Raw genomic sequence first — 22,500 nt, forward strand, 5'->3', positions numbered from 1 at the left:
CCCGCAAGCTTACGCGCACACAAGGAGCACCACACACACACACACACACACACACACACACACACACACACACACACACACACTCGGTGCACGAGGAGCACCACACACACACACACACACACACACACACACTCGGTGCACGAGAAGCACCACACACACACACACACATACACACACACTCAGTGCACGAGGAGCACCGCACACACACACACACACACACACACTCGGTGCACGAGGAGCTCCGCACACACACTCACACACACACACACTCGGTGCACGAGGAGCACCGCACACACACACACACTCGGTGCACGAGGAGCACCGCACACACACACACACTCGGTGCACGAGGAGCACCGCACACACACACACACACACACACACACACTCGGTGCACGCGGCTTTGAGTGCTTCTAATCAACGTGCATGTACGTGCACGGTGCACGCAGACGCACGTGAACCCAGAGACGTGCTCGGCCCCTCGCGACACCTTCACTTCTCACCAATCTTTCTCACACTTTTTCTTTCTCCTCTTTGTCTCTCTCGCTACGCACCTCCGCCCTCAACCGCCTCCACGTATAGATCCTTTCTTTTTATAGTCAAAGCTATCATCCCCATGGCAACGCCAGGGTTCTTGATTGCCAAGGTGCTGTATGTCTAATTATGTAACTATCGCAAGGGGTTGTGTGTGTGTGTGAGTGTGTGTGTGTGTGTGTGTGTGTGTGTGAGTGTGTGTGTGTGTGTGTGTGTGTGTGTGTGTGTGTGTGTGTGTCCTCTGGTTGTGATGGATCAAGCTGTGGTGATGATCGATCTGTGTTCACGGCTCACAAAAGGTTGCGTGAGTTGTGTCACAAACATGCTCTCAAAGTAGCATTTGACACGTTTCATGCGTGTCAACGTGAGGAAGAGACAGACGTGTATGTGCGCATCTCATTTGCACATGAGGGCGAGTGCGTGCGTGTCAGGGAGGCGTGAAGCCATAACAGGTTTTGACAGGTGAAATCATTTGGGCTGCAGATGATGTGCTTTTTCTATCCGGTTACGGCGTGACAACTGAATTGTCAACTGTCGATTCCTATTAAAGCGTTGGCAGGAAGCGTAAATCCCGTCCGCTCTCATCCCACATCGATCGGTATCCAGGTGGAGCGCCGAGGAGATGGAGGGCAATCTGGGGGAAATGCAGTTTTTGGCACTGACTCGTCGCTGTGGAAGAAATGGTTTTCACACATTTACTCTATTGTTCAACCAGTTTGTACAGAAGAGGAGGATGAAGAGGAATAATAAGACGGGGAACCAGAAAGAGGGAACATTTGCATTTCAACCTCTCGTTCATCCGTCCGCTTCAGGCCGCCTGCCAGTGAGAGAAGAGGAGCAGGAGGAGGGAGAGAAGAGGTGGGCTGGTGTGAAATGGATCAAACAATGGATGAGAGAAAAGCTTTGCACTTCTCCTCTCCAACCAAAAGAGAAAGGGAGTGGAGGAGGAATGGTGTGTGTGCGGGGGGGTGATAACGTGCAGCCTTTAACATGTCTGTGTTTCTAACAACACGTCCTCACAAAGTTAGAGGAAGTGTTTTCAGAGCTTCAGTTTGCCAAAGAAATGCAATCAGGAAGCGAAAGAGAATAAATTGAGATTATTATTTCACATTTCTCAAGGTCAGGTGTGTGTGTGTGTGTGTGTGTGTGTGTGTGTGTGTGTGTGTGTCACACAGTCACTCTAACGGGGATTTCAAAGGTATTAAATTGCTTTCGGGTGATATTTTGGGGATATGAGGTCATTTTTACGATGCATGCAGCTTCTGCAGTATCAGTCCCTTTTATAAGTGCCTTAAACCTCCGCCATTAAAACCCATTCCAGCAGAAAGTGTAATGAATCCTTTTGTATGCATGTTATGTTCAGCTCTGGTGAAGCACTTCATCCTGTTGCATCATCTTGAACAAAAGGAAATAGATAAATGAGAGCCAGCGTCTCATTTGCCACACAGCTGTTCTGTAGCCGCCTCAATGAAACACACAAAGAAAGCACAGACTGACAATTCATAATTCATCTGGATGCTTTTCCCCCCATAAGTTTATTTGGCCCCCGTCCACTCAGTGAGCTCCATCCAGCCCAAACAACCCGCTGTCAGAGAACACTCTGCTGATCCTTTGTTATTGTTATACTAGAAACTTGGTTCTACCTTTTGAAACTAATACTTACTAATAGTTCAGTAACATTTGAATGCGTTTGCTTTACTGAGGGGAAAGATCTTCTTCCTCCGCTGGTTGGAGAAATACATTTTTTACTGCAGCTCATGTCCTATTCAGCATCGAATAGGACATGAGCTGCATGTCGTTAGCGTCGGGTACGTCGCGTCGGTCCGTAATGCTGTAGAAAACAAGCGCTCCTCAGCTCGGTCTGCCGGGCTAGAGGAGAGGAAATGTGGGAAGAATAACTCCTCACACCAGCTGATTCCAGTTCAGTTAGTCACATGACGCACCGCTCCGTGCAGCCTGCATGGTGATGGGGGGGGGGGGGGGGGCAACTGGTGAGCTACCCCCCCATCACCATGCAGCTGGTGAGCTGCCCTTTTGCTACAGATGTTGTCAAATACTTGTGGGCCTCGAGAAGGAGCCTTCATGGAAACACAGGGAGCGTTCCACGAGTGTGATGCTTCTGTGAATTGATGTCAAATCAATACTTCTGAAATAGGTTGTCCTCTTTGAGACCACTGGTGGAATCTATTACACGCTAAATGTTTCTAGTTTTTCTGATCATCTTGCCACCGAGGGGTTTTCCCCAAAGCATCTCAGGATTACAGCCGTATTTGTTCAGCTAATGTTTCCGCTGGCACGTTTCCATCCAAGATGAGTGCACGCCGAGCGGCTCTGGAGAGCAGGTCGAGGTCGAGTGCCCCGTTGGCATTGCTCAACATCTCAACATCTGGAGCCGGTCCACAGTACGATCCGTAAATACATCGGCATGAACAGGAACACCTTCATCCAGAAAGGCAGAGCGGGCCTCCAGCTGCAACATGTGGAAGAGAGCTGGGTACATGGTGAAGTGGAGTTTCATGGAGTGCCTTCTCACTGTGGTAATGGAATGACCTGCTCAAAGACGAGGCCCAAAATGAGAAAATCCACCTCCTCTCCAGAGCTTCGTAAAGCATACTTTCAATATTCTTTTTCACAGACGACGACGGGAGCGACTGCTCATTCTCGTGTCCCTGCGAGTGCTGTGAAGGACTGCGGCTGCATGTGTGTGTGTGTGTGTGTGTGTGTGTGTGTGTGTGTGTGTGTGTGTGTGTGTGTGTGTGTGTGTGTGTGTGTGTGTGTAAAACTGTATCTGAAGCACATCTGACATAACAAGGCAGTGCAACTCAGGATATGAATCCCGTAGTTGTCATCGTAACAGTGTTTTAGTAACTTCATGTCTGTGGTTTGAAGGCAGAGGAATCAATACCAGGACTTCAGCGTGGACCCGTTTCAAGCTACACACTGCTGATCACATTCAGAACGACTCACAGTTCATGTATTCCCTCAGCTTCTAGTTAGCCGGGAATCTACGCAGCACTGAGGCCGAGCCCGTCATTGAGTTACATAATCAACAGAGGATGTGTGTGTGTGTGTGTGTGTGTGTGTGTGTGTGTGTGTGTGTGTGTGTGTGTGTGTGTGTGTGTGTGTGTGTCCTTATTTGTATCCATGCATAGGCCTATTTGTGATTTTGCATGTTTAGCCGTGTAAGCCGACCCACTTCTATATGTTGCGTGTGTGCATCTGGTGTCTGTTCATGAGGCTGGAGAGCTCCATGCAGTGTGTGTGTGTGTGTGTGTGTGTGTGTGTGTGTGTGTGTTGCTCAGTGATGCCATCTGGCTTTTGGCTCACACTACCACACACATCCTGGGGGAGCTATCCGTGCTAGTCAGTGTCTGGCTTTAACAACTGTTCTGGGATCGGTTGTCCAGTGGGCTGGTGCTAACTCACACTATTATGAGCAGGATGATAAAACTGACCTTGAAGCAGTTTATGGGCCCGGGGTAATGGAAACCCCTGACCGAGAGCCCATGAAGCTCCACTCAGCGTTCAATGACAATGGAAAACAATAGTTTAACCATTTAACATTGTTTTGTATCTATTAATGTGTGAGACAGTTATTTGTGAAGTTAGCTCATTATCGTTCAGATTCAATATTAAAACAATCAAGGACGACAGAGAGTAAAGTTTTGAACTAAAATAAAAGTCATACGATTATTAGAGGCTTAGGGGGGCAGAAATGGGGTTTAACTCTTTCTATTGTTGGGGGGAAATCATAGGAATAGGTTTATTTTATCCCAAATGTATATATTATTTCAGCCTTACTTTTAAGATTTCCATCCATCCATCCATTATGACCTCTTATCCGGGGTCGGGTCGCGGTGGCAGCAGGTTCAGCAGGCCGACCCAGGCTTCCCTCTCACCCGCAACACCATCCAGCTCATTCTGGGAGATCCTGAGGCGTTCCAAGGCCAGCCGGGAGATATAATCCCTCCAGCGTGTCCTCGGTCTTCCCCGGGGCCTCCTACCAGTTGGACGTGCCCGGAAAACCTCTAATGGGAGGCGTCCAGGAGGCATCCTGACTAGATGAACCACCTCAGCTGACTCCTTTCGACACGAAGGAGCAGCGACTCGACTCCGAGCTCCCCCCTGATGTCCGAGCTCCTTACCCTATCTCTAAGGCTGAGCCCGGCCACCCTACGGAGGAAGCTCATTTCGGCCGCATGTATCCCAGATCTCGTTCTTTCGGTCACGACCCAGAGTTCGTGACCATAGGTGAGGGTTGGAACGTAGACCGACCAGTAAATGGAGAGCTTTGCCTTCCGGCTCAGCTCCTCTTCACCAAGACGGACCGGTACAGCGCCTGTTTTACTGCTGCAGCCACACCGATCCGCCTGTCGATGTCCCGCTCCACCTTACCCTCACTCGTGAACAAGACCCCGAGATACTTGAACTCCTTCTCTTGGGGTAGGCAGTTTGCCCCCACCTGGAGGGAGCAATCCGCCGGTTTCCGGCAGAGCACCATGGCCTCAGATTTGGAGGTGCTAACTCTCATCCGCCCCAGTGAATGCTGGAGGTCACGGTCCGAGGAGGCAAACAGGACCACATCATCTGCACTTTTAAGATTTGTGACACAAAATATTGACTTTGACAACATCATTAACATTAATTATCTTGACATTTTGGGGGGAAACAAATATATGAATAACTCTGAGGAGGGTCTTGTTTGTTTAAGTAAACACAAACAATTTAAGCCCCTAAAATGCCCACCCAGTGCAGAGATCCTTCAGGACCAGGACCAGGACCAGGACCAGGACCAGTGAGAGGGTCCGTGCTGTAAAACCAGTGCAGGGGGAACACAACCCTCTATGTAGGCACGCTTATGGGCTGACCTTGTCCCTGATCTGTGTCCTCATCTCGCCCATGTCCTCTTTTCCTCGTTCCTCCCCCATCTTCTTTTTCATCACCTCCTCTCAAACACTTGTTCTTTTGTTTTGTTTTTTAATCAGTCTCTCTTTTTCCTCCTGTTTGGTTTCATCCTATCAGCATTATTCCTTCTGTCTCTCTGTCGCTTTTTAAATAAAACTCATTTGAACACATTTTTTTAATCCCCTCTCGTCCTTTTTGCAGATCAACAGCCAGTCTGATCAATAATGCATCCCAGCACATTAAAAACATTAGCTGTCAAAGAGAGGGAGAGCAAGGAACGGCTAACTCCATTTCAATAAGAGTTATGGAGAATGCTGTGATTTAATATTAGCAGCAGAAAGGGTGAAGGTCCGAGCGTTAACTGTGTTTCCTTGTGTCCTCGCGTCTCCGGGCTCAAAGGTTTCGCCTTCTGGTGAATCATGAATTCATTAAGATGATGACTGTATCAGCAAAAAGAAATGATTTAATGACATTTAGCAAAACACTGATGCTGCATCACACAGAACCTTGACCTTTCCCTCCTTCCTTTTCATCCTCAGCTTTCTCCTCTCCTTTCCTCTCTCCTCCCCCTCCTCCCTTCCTTCCATTCCTCCTGGCGGCGTGGCCATTGGCATTATTAAAAATGGATTGGCGGCGAGCGTTTAGCAGGCTGGTGAGGCGGAGAGAAGGTCTGACAGGCAGGAGTGAAATGAAAGGAGGGCCTCAGCGGACACACTGAGGAAAGGTCTCACGGGGACAGGAAGGAGCTAGTGTGTGAAGAGGGGGGATTGCGCAAGAACCTTCTGCAGTGACGCTGAGCATGCTACACACACCGTGTGTTCTGTGTGCACAGGTTGCTGTAAGTGTGTATGTGAACATCCAGCCTGTTAAACCTGAGTCGTCCAGTCACAGCAGCTCTGCTGACCCAGAGTTACCTCTCCACCATCCTCCCTCCATCCCTCTTTCTATCGTTCCCTTCATCCCTCCGCTTATCCAACCCTTCTCTCTCCTTTCATCTCACATCAAATAATATTTTCAACCCATATTCCCAACCAACTATTCCCCCAATGGCTATAAATGCTACAGCTTTGGAGATTTTCAATACACTTTACCCGCAATTTGTCTGAGTGATTCTAACTTTCTTTTGGAGGGGGAGGGGCTGAGGCATGTGCTCGAACATGATGCTCACTGGTTGTCTCCTCTCTCCTTCTCTCCTTCTCTCCTTCTCTTTTCCCTTGGTCCTCTCTTTGCCTCTCGGTCAACAGATGAACAGACCGATCCAGGTGAAGCCGGCAGACAGCGAGAGTCGAGGAGGTACCGTATGCCCTTTCCTTTTTCTTCCTTGCTACCTTGCTTCCTTCCCTTTGTTCTGGCCCTACACACATGCTGCCTGTGCGTATCAGCCTCAGAATTATCTGTGAAACATGCAACGCACACACAGAAACATGCAACGCACACGCAGAAACATGCAACGCACACGCAGAAACATGCAACGCACACATAGAAACATGCAACGCACACGCAGAAACATGCAACGCACACGCAGAAACATGCAACGCACACATAGAAACATGCAACGCACACACAGAAACATGCAACGCACACATAGAAACATGCAACGCACACGCAGAAACATGCAACGCACACGCAGAAACATGCAACGCACACATAGAAACATGCAACGCACACACAGAAACATGCAACGCACACGCAGAAACATGCAACGCACACATAGAAACATGCAACGCACACACAGAAACATGCAACGCACACATAGAAACATGCAACGCACACACAGAAACATGCAACGCACACGCAGAAACATGCAACGCACACATAGAAACATGCAACGCACACACAGAAACATGCAACGCACACATAGAAACATGCAACGCACACATAGAAACATGCAACGCACACATAGAAACATGCAACGCACACGCAGAAACATGCAACGCACACGCAGAAACATGCAACGCACACGCAGAAACATGCAACGCACACATAGAAACATGCAACGCACACACAGAAACATGCAACGCACACATAGAAACATGCAACGCACACGCAGAAACATGCAACGCACACGCAGAAACATGCAACGCACACATAGAAACATGCAACGCACACACAGAAACATGCAACGCACACGCAGAAACATGCAACGCACACATAGAAACATGCAACGCACACACAGAAACATGCAACGCACACATAGAAACATGCAACGCACACATAGAAACATGCAACGCACACATAGAAACATGCAACGCACACGCAGAAACATGCAACGCCCACAGAGAAACATGCAACGCACACATAGAAACATGCAACGCACACATAGAAACATGCAACGCACACAGAGAAACATGCAACGCACACATAGAAACATGCAACGCACACGCAGAAACATGCAACGCACACGCAGAAACATGCAACGCCCACAGAGAAACATGCAACGCACACATAGAAACATGCAACGCACACATAGAAACATGCAACGCCCACAGAGAAACATGCAACGCACACAGAGAAACATGCAACGCACACATAGAAACATGCAACGCAGACAGAGAAACAAGCAACGCACACATAGAAACATGCAACGCAGACAGAGAAACAAGCAACGCACACATAGAAACATGCAACGCACACGCAGAAACATGCAACGCACACATAGAAACATGCAACGCACACAGAGAAACATGCAACGCACACATAGAAACATGCAACGCACACATAGAAACATGCAACGCCCACAGAGAAACATGCAACGCACACAGAGAAACATGCAACGCACACATAGAAACATGCAACGCACACACAGAAACATGCAACGCACACATAGAAACATGCAACGCACACATAGAAACATGCAACGCACACATAGAAACATGCAACGCACACGCAGAAACATGCAACGCACACGCAGAAACATGCAACGCACACGCAGAAACATGCAACGCACACATAGAAACATGCAACGCACACACAGAAACATGCAACGCACACATAGAAACATGCAACGCACACGCAGAAACATGCAACGCACACGCAGAAACATGCAACGCACACATAGAAACATGCAACGCACACACAGAAACATGCAACGCACACGCAGAAACATGCAACGCACACATAGAAACATGCAACGCACACACAGAAACATGCAACGCACACATAGAAACATGCAACGCACACATAGAAACATGCAACGCACACATAGAAACATGCAACGCACACGCAGAAACATGCAACGCCCACAGAGAAACATGCAACGCACACATAGAAACATGCAACGCACACATAGAAACATGCAACGCACACAGAGAAACATGCAACGCACACATAGAAACATGCAACGCACACGCAGAAACATGCAACGCACACGCAGAAACATGCAACGCCCACAGAGAAACATGCAACGCACACATAGAAACATGCAACGCACACATAGAAACATGCAACGCCCACAGAGAAACATGCAACGCACACAGAGAAACATGCAACGCACACAGAGAAACATGCAACGCACACATAGAAACATGCAACGCACACGCAGAAACATGCAACGCACACGCAGAAACATGCAACGCCCACAGAGAAACATGCAACGCACACAGAGAAACATGCAACGCACACATAGAAACATGCAACGCAGACAGAGAAACATGCAACGCACACGCAGAAACATGCAACGCACACATAGAAACATGCAACGCACACAGAGAAACATGCAACGCACACGCAGAAACATGCAACGCACACAGAGAAACAATCAACGCACACAGAGAAACATGCAACGCACACAGAGAAACATGCAACGCACACAGAGAAACATGCAACGCACACAGAGAAACAATCAACGCACACAGAGAAACATGCAACGCACACAGAGAAACAATCAACGCACACAGAGAAACATGCAACGCACACATAGAAACATGCAACGCACACAGAGAAACATGCAACGCACACAGAGAAACAATCAACGCACACAGAGAAACATGCAACGCACACAGAAAAACAATCAACGCACACATAGAAACATGCAACGCACACAGAGAAACAATCAACGCACACATAGAAACATGCAACGCACACAGAGAAACAATCAACGCACACATAGAAACATGCAACGCACACAGAGAAACATGCAACGCACACAGAGAAACATGCAACGCACACAGAGAAACAAGCAACGCACACAGAGAAACATGCAACGCACACAGAGAAACATGCAACGCACACAGAGAAACATGCAACACACACGCAGAAACATGCAACGCACACAGAGAAACAAGCAACGCACACATAGAAACATGCAACGCACACAGAGAAACATGCAACGCACACAGAGAAACAATCAACGCACACAGAGAAACATTCAACGCACACAGAGAAACAATCAACGCACACATAGAAACATGCAACGCACACAGAGAAACAATCAACGCACACATAGAAACATGCAACGCACACAGAGAAACAATCAACGCACACAGAGAAACAAGCAACGCACACAGAGAAACATGCAACGCACACAGAGAAACATGCAACGCACACAGAGAAACATGCAACGCACACATAGAAACATGCAACGCACACAGAGAAACAAGCAACGCACACAGAGAAACATGCAACGCACACATAGAAACATGCAACGCACACAGAGAAACATGCAACGCACACAGAGAAACATGCAACGCACACAGAGAAACATGCAACGCACACAGAGAAACAAGCAACGCACACAGAGAAACATGCAACGCACACAGAGAAACATGCAACGCACACAGAGAAACATGCAACGCACACAGAGAAACATGCAACGCACACGCAGAAACATGCAACGCACACAGAGAAACATGCAACGCACACATAGAAACATGCACGTCATGCCATGCCTGATGGGGGAAACAGGCCCCTTCTTTAATGACACCTTTAATAACCCGTCAACAAAGCAAAGCCAGTCCTATTTGACTCGAGTCACAAGCCGGATGAACCGTGATGCAGGAGACACATCTGTGTGAAAGGAAGTGGATGTTCCATGTGTGGCGTATTAGCAGCTGAGGCACAAAGCACATCAAAGTGGATGAGCAGAGAGAAACATGGACTGAGGAAGAAGTAACCCTGTAAAAGAAAGGAACAACTTTCAGGAGAAGGAGAGAGAGAGAGCGACAGTGTCTCCTTCTCTCTGGTTGGTAGCGCTCTGATGATTGATGGAGTGGGGGGGAATGAGGAGAACAAATCTTCAATTTACTTCATTTACATTTCATCTATTTTATTGGTTTAATCTTTAGCAATGCATTGTATCTTAGAAGCATGTCATACATGTATTAATATAAAACCTTAATCTGAAAGTAACTACTTCTGTAACAACAGTACGGCATAAAGCAGCATAAAATGGAAATACACAAGCAAAATATGAGTACCCCAAAAGTCACTCCCCCCCAGTGTCTAATTGATCATGTTCAGGGGAAATACTGTGAAAGTGTTCCTGATGATGCAAAAGAATACTTCTGTTAATAAATAATTACATAATTACATAGTAATACATTTTATGATTCTTAGAAATACTCAAACTGCTTACTAAATATTACAGTAAATGTGAATCAGGGAGTCATTGACATATGTGTGTGTGTGTGTGTGTGTGTGTGTGTGTGTATGTGTGTGTGTGTGTGAGAAAGATGTTATGTTTATTGGTGTCTTCCCTGGGGAACAATAGAATTTATCCAACAATGAGGTGTGTATGGGTCTGTGTGTGTGTGTGTGTGTGTGTGTGTGTGTGTGTGTGTGTGCGTGCGTGTGTGTGTGTGTGTGTGTTCTCCCCCCTGATGTGCGCTCCACTCTGGTAAACAGACCCCCCCCCCCCCCCCCCCGGTGCAAGGCCAGAGTGCAGATTTGTCTTGTTGACTGTGCAAGGACAACCTGTCACACACGCGTGGGGAACGGACCTCAGCACGCGCACACACACACACACACACGCACACACACACACACACACACACACTCAGCCACGCGTTCATTTACAGCACATTCAGAGGCTCTGAGGCTCATTAATTTCCCAACACATACGTCCGTTTCCACGAAGCTCAGATTCTGTGCACCGTAAACAGCGAAACATCTGCCCCTCCGACGAAGGTGAATAATGAACTGTTGCTGGACCTCAGTCTGGTGGATTGTATTCAAACACATACATGCAGAATTTGTATACGATTTGTCGCCCCTGCAATTCTTTTTGACAGCAAAAAAGTTTGTTTCTTGAAGACAATAATAATGATCTTGGTGAGGGAGGTTATGTGTTGCTTTGCGTCCACATTTTCTCCAAATGAAAAGAAGACGACAGCAGTTGCCATGAGCAACATAACGGTTGCTATGTGTTGGTAAATGAGAAACAGACCGAGTGCCGTGTGACGAACAGTCCTAATCATTTCCTAATGTGTGGAAAGGGGGCATTTTATTTTGAAAGTGTTCATCAGTGCTTTCCAGTAGCTATGACAGCTGTCTGTCTAAATACCTCGCAGGAAGTTCATGATGTACTAAAACGGGCTGATTAGTCACACAAGCCCTTGTTAGTAGATATCATATCATATTCAAAAGTCAAAGTTACCAAGATGTGTGTAGGTGTAGTCTGACTCACTGGATGTAGACTGTGGGTATAAGACCCCCCCCCCCCCCCCAATCTGCTATCTGTGTTAAATACTTTGCAAGGGCACCAACACTGCTTCATTTACTGAGCACGAGCCGAGACGATTGTGATTGGTTCAAAGACATTTTAAAAAGCCATGAGAAGCGGAGCACCCTACTCGCCACTTATCTCACATGTGAAGCTCCTCCACAACCCCAACCCTCTACAACCCTAACCCTTCACCATCCACAACCCTTCACCATCCACAACCCCAACCCTCTACAACCCCAACCCTCCACTACCCTAACCCTCTACAACCCTAACCCTTCACCATCCACAACCCTTCACCATCCACAACCCCAACCCTCCACAACCCTAACCCTCTACAACCCTAACCCTTCACCATCCACAACCCCAACCCTCCACAACCCTAACCCTTCACCATCCACAACCCCAACCCTCTACAACCCTAACCCTTCACCATCCACAACCCTTCACCATCCACAACCCCAACCCTCTACAACCCCAACCCTCCACTACCCCAACCCTCTACAACCCTAACCCTTCACCATCCACAACCCTTCACCATCCACAACCCCAACCCTCTACAACCCCAACCCTCCACTACCCTAACCCTCTACAACCCTAACCCTTCACCATCCACAACCCTTCACCATCCACAACCCCAACCCTCCACAACCCTAACCCTCTACAACCCTAACCCTTCACCATCCACAACCCCAACCCTCCACAACCCTAACCCTTCACCATCCACAACCCCAACCCTCCACAACCCTAACCCTCCACAACCCCAACCCTCCACAACCCCAACCCTCTACAACCCTAACCCTTCACCATCCACAACCCCAACCCTCCACAACCCTAACCCTCCACAACCCCAACCCTCCACAACCCCAACCCTCTACAACCCTAACCCTTCACCATCCACAACCCCAACCCTCCACAATCCTAACCCTCCACAACCCCAACCCTCTACAACCCTAACCCTTCACCATCCACAACCCCAACCCTCCACAACCCTAACCCTCCACAACCCCAACCCTCTACAACCCCAACCCTCTACAACCCTAACCCTTCACCATCCACAACCCTTCACCATCCACAACCCCAACCCTCCACAACCCCAACCCTCAACAAACCCCAACCCTCCACAACCCCAACCCTCTACAACCCTAACCCTTCACCATCCACAACCCTTCACCATCCACAACCCCAACCCTCCACAACCCCAACCCTCCACAACCCTAACCCTCCACAACCCCAACCCTCCACAACCCTAACCCTCCACAACCCCAGCCCTCTACAACCCCAACCCTTCCACAACCCTAACCCTCCACAACCCCAGCCCTCTACAACCCCAACCCTCCACAACCCTAACCCTCCACAACCCCAACCCTCCACAACCCTAACCCTCTACAACCCTAACCCTCCACAACCCCAACCCTCCACAACCCTAACCCTCCACAACCCTAACCCTCCACAACCCCAACCCTAACCCTCCACAACCCTAACCCTCCACAACCCTAACCCACCACAACCCCAACCCTCCACAACCCTAACCCTCCACAACCCTAACCCTCCACAACCCCAACCCTAACCCTCTACAACCCTAACCCTCCACAACCCTAACCCACCACAACCCCGACCCTCTACAACCCTAACCCTCCACAACCCTAACCCTCCACAACCCCGACCCTCTACAACCCCAACCCTCTACAACCCTAACCCTCCACAACCCCAACCCTCTACAACCCCAACCCTCCACAACCCTAACCCTCCACAACCCCAACCCTCTACAACCCCAACCCTCCACAACCCCAACCCTCTACAACCCTAACCCTCCACAACCCTAACCCTCCACAACCCCAACCCTCCACAACCCTAACCCTCCACAACCCCCAACCCTCTACAACCCCAACCCTCCACAACCCCAACCCTCCACAACCCTAACCCTCCACAACCCCAACCCTCCACAACCCCAACCCTCCACAACCCTAACCCTCCACAACCCCAACCCTCCACAACCCCAACCCTAACCCTTCACAACCCTAACCCTCCACAACCCTAACCCTCCACAACCTTAACCCTCCACAACCTTAACCCTCCACAACGCTAACCCTCCACAACCCTAACCCTCTACAACCCCAACCCTCCACAACCCCAACCCTAACCCTTCACAACCCTAACACTCCACAATCCTAACCCTCCACAACGCTAACCCTCCACAACCTTAACCCTCTACAACCCAAATTCTCTACAACCCCAACCCTCCACAACCCTAACCCTCTACAACCCTAACCCTCTACAACCTTAACCCTTCACAACCCTAACCCTCCACAACGCTAACCCTCCACAACCCTAACCCTTCACCATCCACAACCCTTCACCATCCACAACCCCAACCCTAACCATCCACAACCCCAACCCTCCACAACCCTAACCCTTCACCATCCACAACCCCAACCCTCTACAACCCCAACCCTTCACAACCCTAACCCTCTACAACCCAAATTCTCCACAACCCCAACCCTCCACAACCCTAACCCTCTACAACCCTAACCCTCTACAACCTTAACCCTTCACAACCGTAACCCTTCACAACCCTAACCCTCCACAACGCTAACCCTCCACAACCCTAACCCTTCACCATCCACAACCCTTCACCATCCACAACCCTAACTATCCACAACCCCAACCCTAACCCTCCACAACCCCAACCCTCCACAACCCCAACCCTCCATAACCTTAACCCTTCACAACCTTAACCCTTCACAACCCTAACCCTCCACAACGCTAACCCTACACAACCCTAACCCTCCACAACCCCAACCCTCCACAACCCCAACCCTCCATAACCTTAACCCTTCACAACCTTAACCATCCACAACCCTAACCATCCACAACCCCAACCCTAACCCTCCACAACCCTAACCCTCCACAACCCCAACCCTCCACAACCCCAATCCTCCATAACCTTAACCCTCCACAACCTTAACCCTTCACAACCTTAACCCTCCACAACGCTAACCCTCCACAACCCTAACCCTTCACCATCCACAACCCTTCACCATCCACAACCCCAACCCTAACCCTCTACAACCCTAACCCTCCACAACCCTAACCCTCCACAACCCTAACCCTCTACAACCCTAACCCTCCACAACCCTAACCCTCCACAACCCTAACCCTCTACAACCTTAACCCTTCACAACCCTAACCCTCCACAACGCTAACCCTCCACAACCCTAACCCTCTACAAACCTAACCCTCCACAACCGTAACCCTTCACAACCTTAACCCTCCACAACGCTAACCCTCTACAACCCTAACCCTTCACCATCCACAACCCTTCACCCTCCACAACCCCAACCCTAACCCTCCACAACCCTAACCCTCCACAACCTTAACCCTCCACAACCCTAACCCTCCACAACCCTAACCATCCACAACCCTAACCCTCCACAACCCTAACCATCCACAAGTCTGATTGAGACAGCACTCCTGAAGGTATGTGAGTGCACCATGCGTGCCTGTGACCAGAACTTCCACGACACTTTTAATTAAATCATGGGTGGATAATCTTAGTAAATGGAACCGGAAAAGCACTTAAAATACACATCGTACTCCAGACAGCGCCAAGCGCTGGAGGGAGGAAAATACTGAAATGTGTCACTATGTTCTCATGTAATCTAGTTATTGGCATCTGTCAGCGACAGGTTATGAACATGTTTTAATTGTTATTCTATTGTTATTGCACTGCTGATGTTTCCCGAATGGAGCTGAACGCCTACGTAGGACCATGAACCCCTTGTTTAGAATAAGCATATGCATTAGGAGTTTAAGCAAATAGCTTGGAGCCGATAGCTTCATCTCAACCCAATTGAGATGGAGGGATGTGCCGCTAACTGGTGGATGACATATGTCTCCTCGGAGAACACACACAATCTGTTGTATCACAGAGGGGTAAAGAAACGCGGCTCCTTCAGCGAGCTCAGCGTGGAATATCAAAAGGCATCTCTGATCCTCTGATCGTGACCTATTCCTTTTAGAAGACAGAAAGCTCTTTGTGGGCATGCTCAACAAGCAGCAGTCAGAAGATGACGTGCGGCGCCTTTTTGAGTCCTTCGGCAGCATCGAGGAATGCACCATCCTCCGAGGCCCCGACGGAAACAGCAAAGGTGAGTTTATAGCCCTTTATAACTGTGAGCCGGCAGACTCTCTTCACCAATGATTTGGCCTTTCAAAGTTGGTGACTTTGCAAAGTTCTCTTTAAACACGTCAAAGCGGTTACGTAAGATCCTGTCCATCCTGTACGCTTCAACAGGGACGAAGCCCCTTAACCTCACGAGTCCCCTCCTTTCCAAATGTTGTCAGAGTGCTACACAAGTTCAGTGCATGAAGTTCATCAGTGGGCTTAGCAGCCAATCAATGAGGCCCGATGATAACTAAGCCCGATGATTACAGTGGGCTTGATCATTCCGGTTCCTCCGTGAAGCTCCATTAGCTCGGCTTACTCGGCTAAGTGGGCTTTAGCTCAATAATTACTGGGAACCTGATCAGTCAAATTCATCACCGGGGCTTGTCAATAGGCAGCGACACCAGAATGCGGTGGCATTTTAAGCCCCATCAGAGGATCCCATTGATGGTGTCAGAGCGGCATGTTTAGCCGGCGGGTTGAGCCCCGATCCCCCTGACGCAGTCGGCTCAGAGGGGTTATATATGCATATATATATATGCATATATATATATGCATATATATATATATATATATGTATACACACACATGATATACTTTACTACACACTTGTATCTTCTGTTCTCACTGCCAGTTTTCCCCTTCCTCTCTCCCTCCCCCTCTCTCTCTCTCTCTCTCTCTTCTCTCTCCCTCTCTCTCTCTCCCTCCCCCTCTCTCTCTCTCTCTTCTCTCTCCCTCTCTCTCTCTCCCTCCCCCTCTCTCTCTCTCTCTCCTCTCTCTCCCCCTCCCTCCCCCTCTCTCTCTCTCTCTCTCTCTCTTCTCTCTCCCCCTCCCTCCCCCTCTCTCTCTCTCTCTTTCTCTCTTCTCTCTCCCTCTCTCTCTTCTCCCCCCCTCTCTCTCTCTCTCTCTCTCTCCTCTCCCTCCCCCTCCCTCCCCCCTCCCCCCCCCCCTCTCTCTCTCTCTCTCTCTAGGCTGTGCATTTGTGAAATACTCCTCTCATGCTGAAGCTCAGGCCGCCATCAGTGCGCTGCACGGCAGCCAGACGATGCCTGTGAGTACATCCTAACTGTGAGCATGTAGATTTATGTGAGGGAGTCACGTCGAGCCTAATTACCTTCTTAAAGTTGAGTTAAGCTATACGACATTCGTCCTCACTATTTCAAGGTAATGGGGCCGTGATGCCGTGTGTCCCGTGTGTGTCGTCACTAACATGTTCTGCGTGGCGTGTTTGTGTGTGTATGTGTGGGTGGGCGGTTGGGTTGGTGCACAGGGGGCCTCATCCAGTCTGGTGGTGAAGTTCGCCGACACGGATAAGGAGCGCACCATCCGCCGCATGCAGCAGATGGCCGGTCAGATGGGCATCTTCAACCCCATGGCCCTGCAGTTTGGAGCCTACGGCGCCTACGCTCAGGCAAGAAGCCCCCAACCTCTTTGTGATCCACAGATAGTTACCACGGAGATTCAATGGGCTCCAGCCGAGCTCACATGGGAACGAGCCAAAGGAGATGTTCCTCCTCCAATAAGATATACCAGTTTTGTATCGAGTCGTCTCGTTGTTCATCCCCCTCCCCTTTCTTTCTTTTCTTTCTTTCTCCCCTTCCTTACACCCTTCACTGCTTCTCATCACTGTGTAGGTGCAGCAGCAGGCAGCATTGATGGCGTCCGTGGGCCAGGGTGGCTACCTCAGTCCCATGGCGGCCTTTGCTGCTGCCCAGATGCAGCACATGGCCACCATCAACGGCATCCCGGGAGCGCCGCTGACCCCGACGTCAGGTAACCGGGGGAACACCACATGTTAACAGCCTGAGGTGGAAAGAGAACGAGAATGTTGCCTTTAACTTAAAGAACTTTAAATACACATGTATGCTGCCCCTCTTTCAGCAACATACAAGACCATCAACAACACACAAACGCTAATATTATAAACAGTGTCAACAATAAGTAAATATGCAGGAATATCTCCAACAAACTGGTTTAAAATTCTTTATGGCAGAGTCATGACAGCATAATGTGTAGCTACTTTTATAATAATTCACTTACATACAAACACTGCATTCTCCATTCTCATACAACAGAAGATTCATAATGGCTGTTCACAGTGAGGGACATCATGGGTCCAGGAATCAGCCTTGACCTTTAGTGCCCACTGGTCGACCCCTGTGACCTTTCCACGAGGTGTCCAGTCAAACTTCTCCCTGTTGTCCTAGAAATAGAACACAAGGCTCACGGTTCCTCTCTGTCTCGCCCCGTCTGCCCCCCAGGTGGCAGTACTCCTCCAGGCATCGGCGCCCCCACAGTGACCAGCATCCCCTCCCCCATTAGTGTGAATGGTTTCACTGGCATGCCGCCCCCCCAGGCCAACGGGCAGCCTCCTGCAGAGGCGGTCTTCACCAACGGAATCCACCATTACCCCGGTACGTCTGATGCACTCAGGGGCTCGTATGCAAACACACAAGATGGCTCTCGTGATACAGCTAACTGACATGTAATGTAATGTAATACAGAAGATCCTCAGACGCACTCTGCAGTGAACGTGTGCATGCAGTGAACGTGTGCATGCAGGCGTGAACCGCCCCGGCCTTCAGGAGGCCGAGGCCGGCCGACTTTGGCCCCAGACAGTCAGCATGGCGGGGGGATGAGGGTCACGGTGGTGTCATGAGCCGTGGCTCGTACCTCATTGGCTTTGTCTGTGAAGAGGTGGAAGAACAATCTGTCTCTCTTGTTGTTTTACACTCTTGTCTCTCCAGTGTTGCAGGAGGTGCTTTTTAGGGAGGACTCGGAGAAAAACGGCTTGGGCGTGGCTCCGCGGAGTTGTTTTGGGGTTCAGGGTGGCTGCTTCCTGTCCTCTCTCTCTGAAGGTAGCCCCTCCCCTTCTTCACCCCACCTCCCCCGTGGGCCAATCAGGGTCAATGAGACTCTGAGCTCGTGACGTCATGTTCAGAAGTCCGTTCAAAGCCTGTGGTTGTAAACCATCCTTTGATGTATAGAACGTCTCCCTGCAGTGTGACACGTGCACGCGGTCCTTAAAGTTACACAAACCGCGGGCCTCAAAGCCCAAAGCAGGACATCCATCCTCAGAACTTAAACGTGTCGTTTCACAAATTGCAGATACTATTTCCTACATTCACAGCTTCCAAAGGATGATTGACAGCTGCAGGCTTTACAGTGATTGCTGAACAGGAGTTGACAAGCTGAGAAGTGACGGACCTTTATTTGAGCCATCCTCTCTCCTTGTTATTATTACTATTATTATTATTACTAATACTATTATTATTATTATTATTATTATTATAACTACTACTATTATTATTATTACTATTGTTATTATTATGACTATTATTATCACTCTCTGAACCGTGCCTCAGTGTTCGTCCACGATGTGTTCAGTGTCTCTTTGGTTTGGTGATCGTGGGGTTTTCACTGTGTACATGGTGATCGGTGTGTGTGTGTGTGTGTGTGTGTGTGTGTGTGTTTCTCAGTGGTGTATTTCATATGCATGTACTATGTGTACAGATGGGTAGTTATTAAGTGTGGCGCAGCATCTGTGGTAGCAACAAGTGTGTTTATGACAGGGGATTGTTTCTTTAATAATGAATTGCATCTCCACCACGTGAAGTGAGAGCAGGTGTTGTGCGTGTGTGTTGTGATCGTTGTAAATGTCTCACTACAGCAGTCAGATATTCTATTCATAACAGATACTTTACAAATGTCTTTCCTTTCCTGCGGTGACAGCGTGTTGTTATTTCATTTATTTTTTAACTGGTTCCTCAAAGTTGTACTTTTCTGTGGTCACGCTTGAGGAGGAACATAAAGCAAAGAGAGAGAGAGAGAGAGAGAGAGAGAGAGAGAGACTTCCTCTTGAAGGAGAGCGGACTCCTCGCCGTACGGCGCTCTAACCTTTCTCCTTCTCTTCTCCTTTCTCCTCTCCATCGCCGCTCCTCCCATCCCTCGTTATCCATCCTCCGTGCCCTCTCTTCCATCTACATTCCACCTCCGTCTCACTCTGCCTCATCTCTCACACACACACACACACACACACCTCCATGCTCCCCGTCTGCAGCTCAAAGTCCCACCGCAGCTGATCCTCTCCAGCAGGCTTACACCGGAGTCCAGCAGTATGCAGGTCTGTCTGTCACTCTCACAGCAGTGTGTGTGTGTGTGTGTAACATGAAGTGTTTCACTACATCAATGTATTCTCTCTGTTGTGTTCACTGTGTGTGTATCATGTCGACTCTTCTATCAGTGTATCTGATCGATTGTCTGCTGTGCGGCTGCATATATCACATTGTGTGTGTGTCCGTGTGTGTGTGTGTGTGTGTGTGTGTGTGTGTGTGTGTGTGTGCTCTAGTCATGACTGTTATCTGATCCGCGCTGTGTGTGTGTGTGTGTGTGTGTGTCTCAGCAGCCTACCCTGCTGCATACGGCCAGATCAGCCAAGCCTTCCCCCACCCTCCACCCATCATTCCCCAGCAGCAACGAGAAGGTAACACACACACACACTCTCACTCTCTCTCCCACACACACACACACACACACACACACTCCTAAATATTCATGCATGCCGCTAACATCTACTCACTTTCCCTCTGTGTTTGTCTTTAATGCTTTGGCCGATAGCGTCCTGGAACACGTTTAAGCATGTCACACTTTATGAGTCCAGTCTGAACACACGACTCCATCACGCACTGGGACCAGTCAGGGCTGGTGGGAGGAGACTGGAAACCTTTATTGTTCATCACGTGTTTAAGATCATAATGCAGAATTAGGTTAAAGTGTTGTTACTCGGGTTATGAAGCTTCACCTGGTGTTTCCTCATGAACTCAGCGACCCCCCAGGAGGAGGACCCCGTGCTCGGGACCTGACTGCCCTCTGGTGGACAGTAGCAGCACGTCATCTAGCAGCTGTGGCTCAGAGGCCGTTCAGCAGTCATTTGATTGATCTGTGCACGCTGAACCTGTCAATCAACCCAACAGGACCACCAGTTGTTCTCACAACCTGAGCTCGCAGATAATATTTGGAGAATTTGGTTCCAGCATTAAAATCAAAGTCTCGGTTTTTAAAAACGGTATTTTCATGTATCATTAAATAGGAAAACATCCTTAGTTATTATAATTATAAAAGTTTAACTCTATTGCAAGTATGTACCCTTTCAAATGACTCACAGGGGAGAGACGCGCTCAGAGTGCACATGTATGTGTGAGTCCTGCGGGGCTGGGTTACGGTTATGCATCGATTAGTATTGGTGTTGATTAGTGAAACTACAAAACAACAACATTAATAGGAGAGGTGATGATCTCGGGTTGCAGGCTTCATGCTTTAGGAAGAAGTAGTCACGGGGTGAGGTGAGGCAAGAGGTGAAGGGAATGAGCCGTTAACACACTGGAGACACAGAACTAACGGGGTGTTACAGAAACAGTCCAAAGAGAGAGAGACATCTTTAATATCTTGCTTTGTCGTTAGATATTCAATTGAATACAAAATAACACAACGAAATATCATTTCTATCGATTGAGTAATTGTATTTTATCTTTTGTGAGGTTTGTTTAAACAGGAAGTTGACTTCACAGACTCCTCCTTCCTCCACCTGTTTCTCTCTTTCTCTGACCTTTGCCCCTTGTTTCTTCTTTTCCCCCCCCCCCCCCCCCCCCCCCCCCCCCCCCCCCCCCCCCCCCCCCCCCGCCCTCTGTCTCTGGGTGCAGGACCAGAAGGTTGCAACCTGTTCATCTACCACCTCCCTCAGGAGTTTGGGGATGGAGAGCTGATGCAGATGTTCCTTCCTTTCGGTAATGTCATCTCCTCCAAAGTGTTTGTGGATCGGGCGACAAACCAAAGTAAATGCTTTGGTGGGTAAAAATGAACAAACCAAAAGATTATTGGTTATTTATTCTGATTATTCTTTTTTACTAATCACCCTCTTTATCGCAGTCAACACCCCTCCTAACCTCCCAACACCCCTCCCTTAAAGATGAAAACAAAACAGCGGAACATTTCTCTACAGTTGTGCAAAAGCTTTTAGTGACTAAAAACAAAGTTTGGATGTTTCTATTAATTATTCATTCTTCTGAATCTCCAACTAGTTTATTACATGATGAACATTTCAGACATATATGTTATAATGCTTCCATCAGCAGTGAATAGATTAATGCTTAATGCACATTGTGCTCTTTATGACATATGCATACGGCATGAGAGAGAGAGAGAGAGAGAGAGAGACACAGAGAGAGAGAGAGAGAGA

General features: G+C 48.8%; 1 protein-coding gene across 1 annotated transcript in view; it reads left to right on the forward strand.

Annotated features, from left to right (window-relative positions):
• celf4 (CUGBP, Elav-like family member 4) overlaps positions 1 to 22,500 on the forward strand; it is an 84,019-nt gene that overhangs the window by 51,980 nt on the left and 9,539 nt on the right. Inside the window, exons 3-12 of the mRNA XM_034533417.1 lie at positions 6,684 to 6,732; positions 16,120 to 16,248; positions 17,237 to 17,316; positions 17,536 to 17,676; positions 17,900 to 18,038; positions 18,527 to 18,679; positions 19,013 to 19,123; positions 20,326 to 20,388; positions 20,671 to 20,748; positions 21,965 to 22,108. Of these exons, the coding sequence (XP_034389308.1) occupies positions 6,684 to 6,732; positions 16,120 to 16,248; positions 17,237 to 17,316; positions 17,536 to 17,676; positions 17,900 to 18,038; positions 18,527 to 18,679; positions 19,013 to 19,123; positions 20,326 to 20,388; positions 20,671 to 20,748; positions 21,965 to 22,108 (1,087 nt within the window). The remainder of the gene's footprint in view (positions 1 to 6,683; positions 6,733 to 16,119; positions 16,249 to 17,236; positions 17,317 to 17,535; positions 17,677 to 17,899; positions 18,039 to 18,526; positions 18,680 to 19,012; positions 19,124 to 20,325; positions 20,389 to 20,670; positions 20,749 to 21,964; positions 22,109 to 22,500) is intronic.

This window comes from Cyclopterus lumpus, chromosome 5, assembly GCF_009769545.1.
Source record: "Cyclopterus lumpus isolate fCycLum1 chromosome 5, fCycLum1.pri, whole genome shotgun sequence".
In the NCBI taxonomy this organism is placed as follows: Eukaryota; Metazoa; Chordata; class Actinopteri; order Perciformes; family Cyclopteridae; genus Cyclopterus; species Cyclopterus lumpus.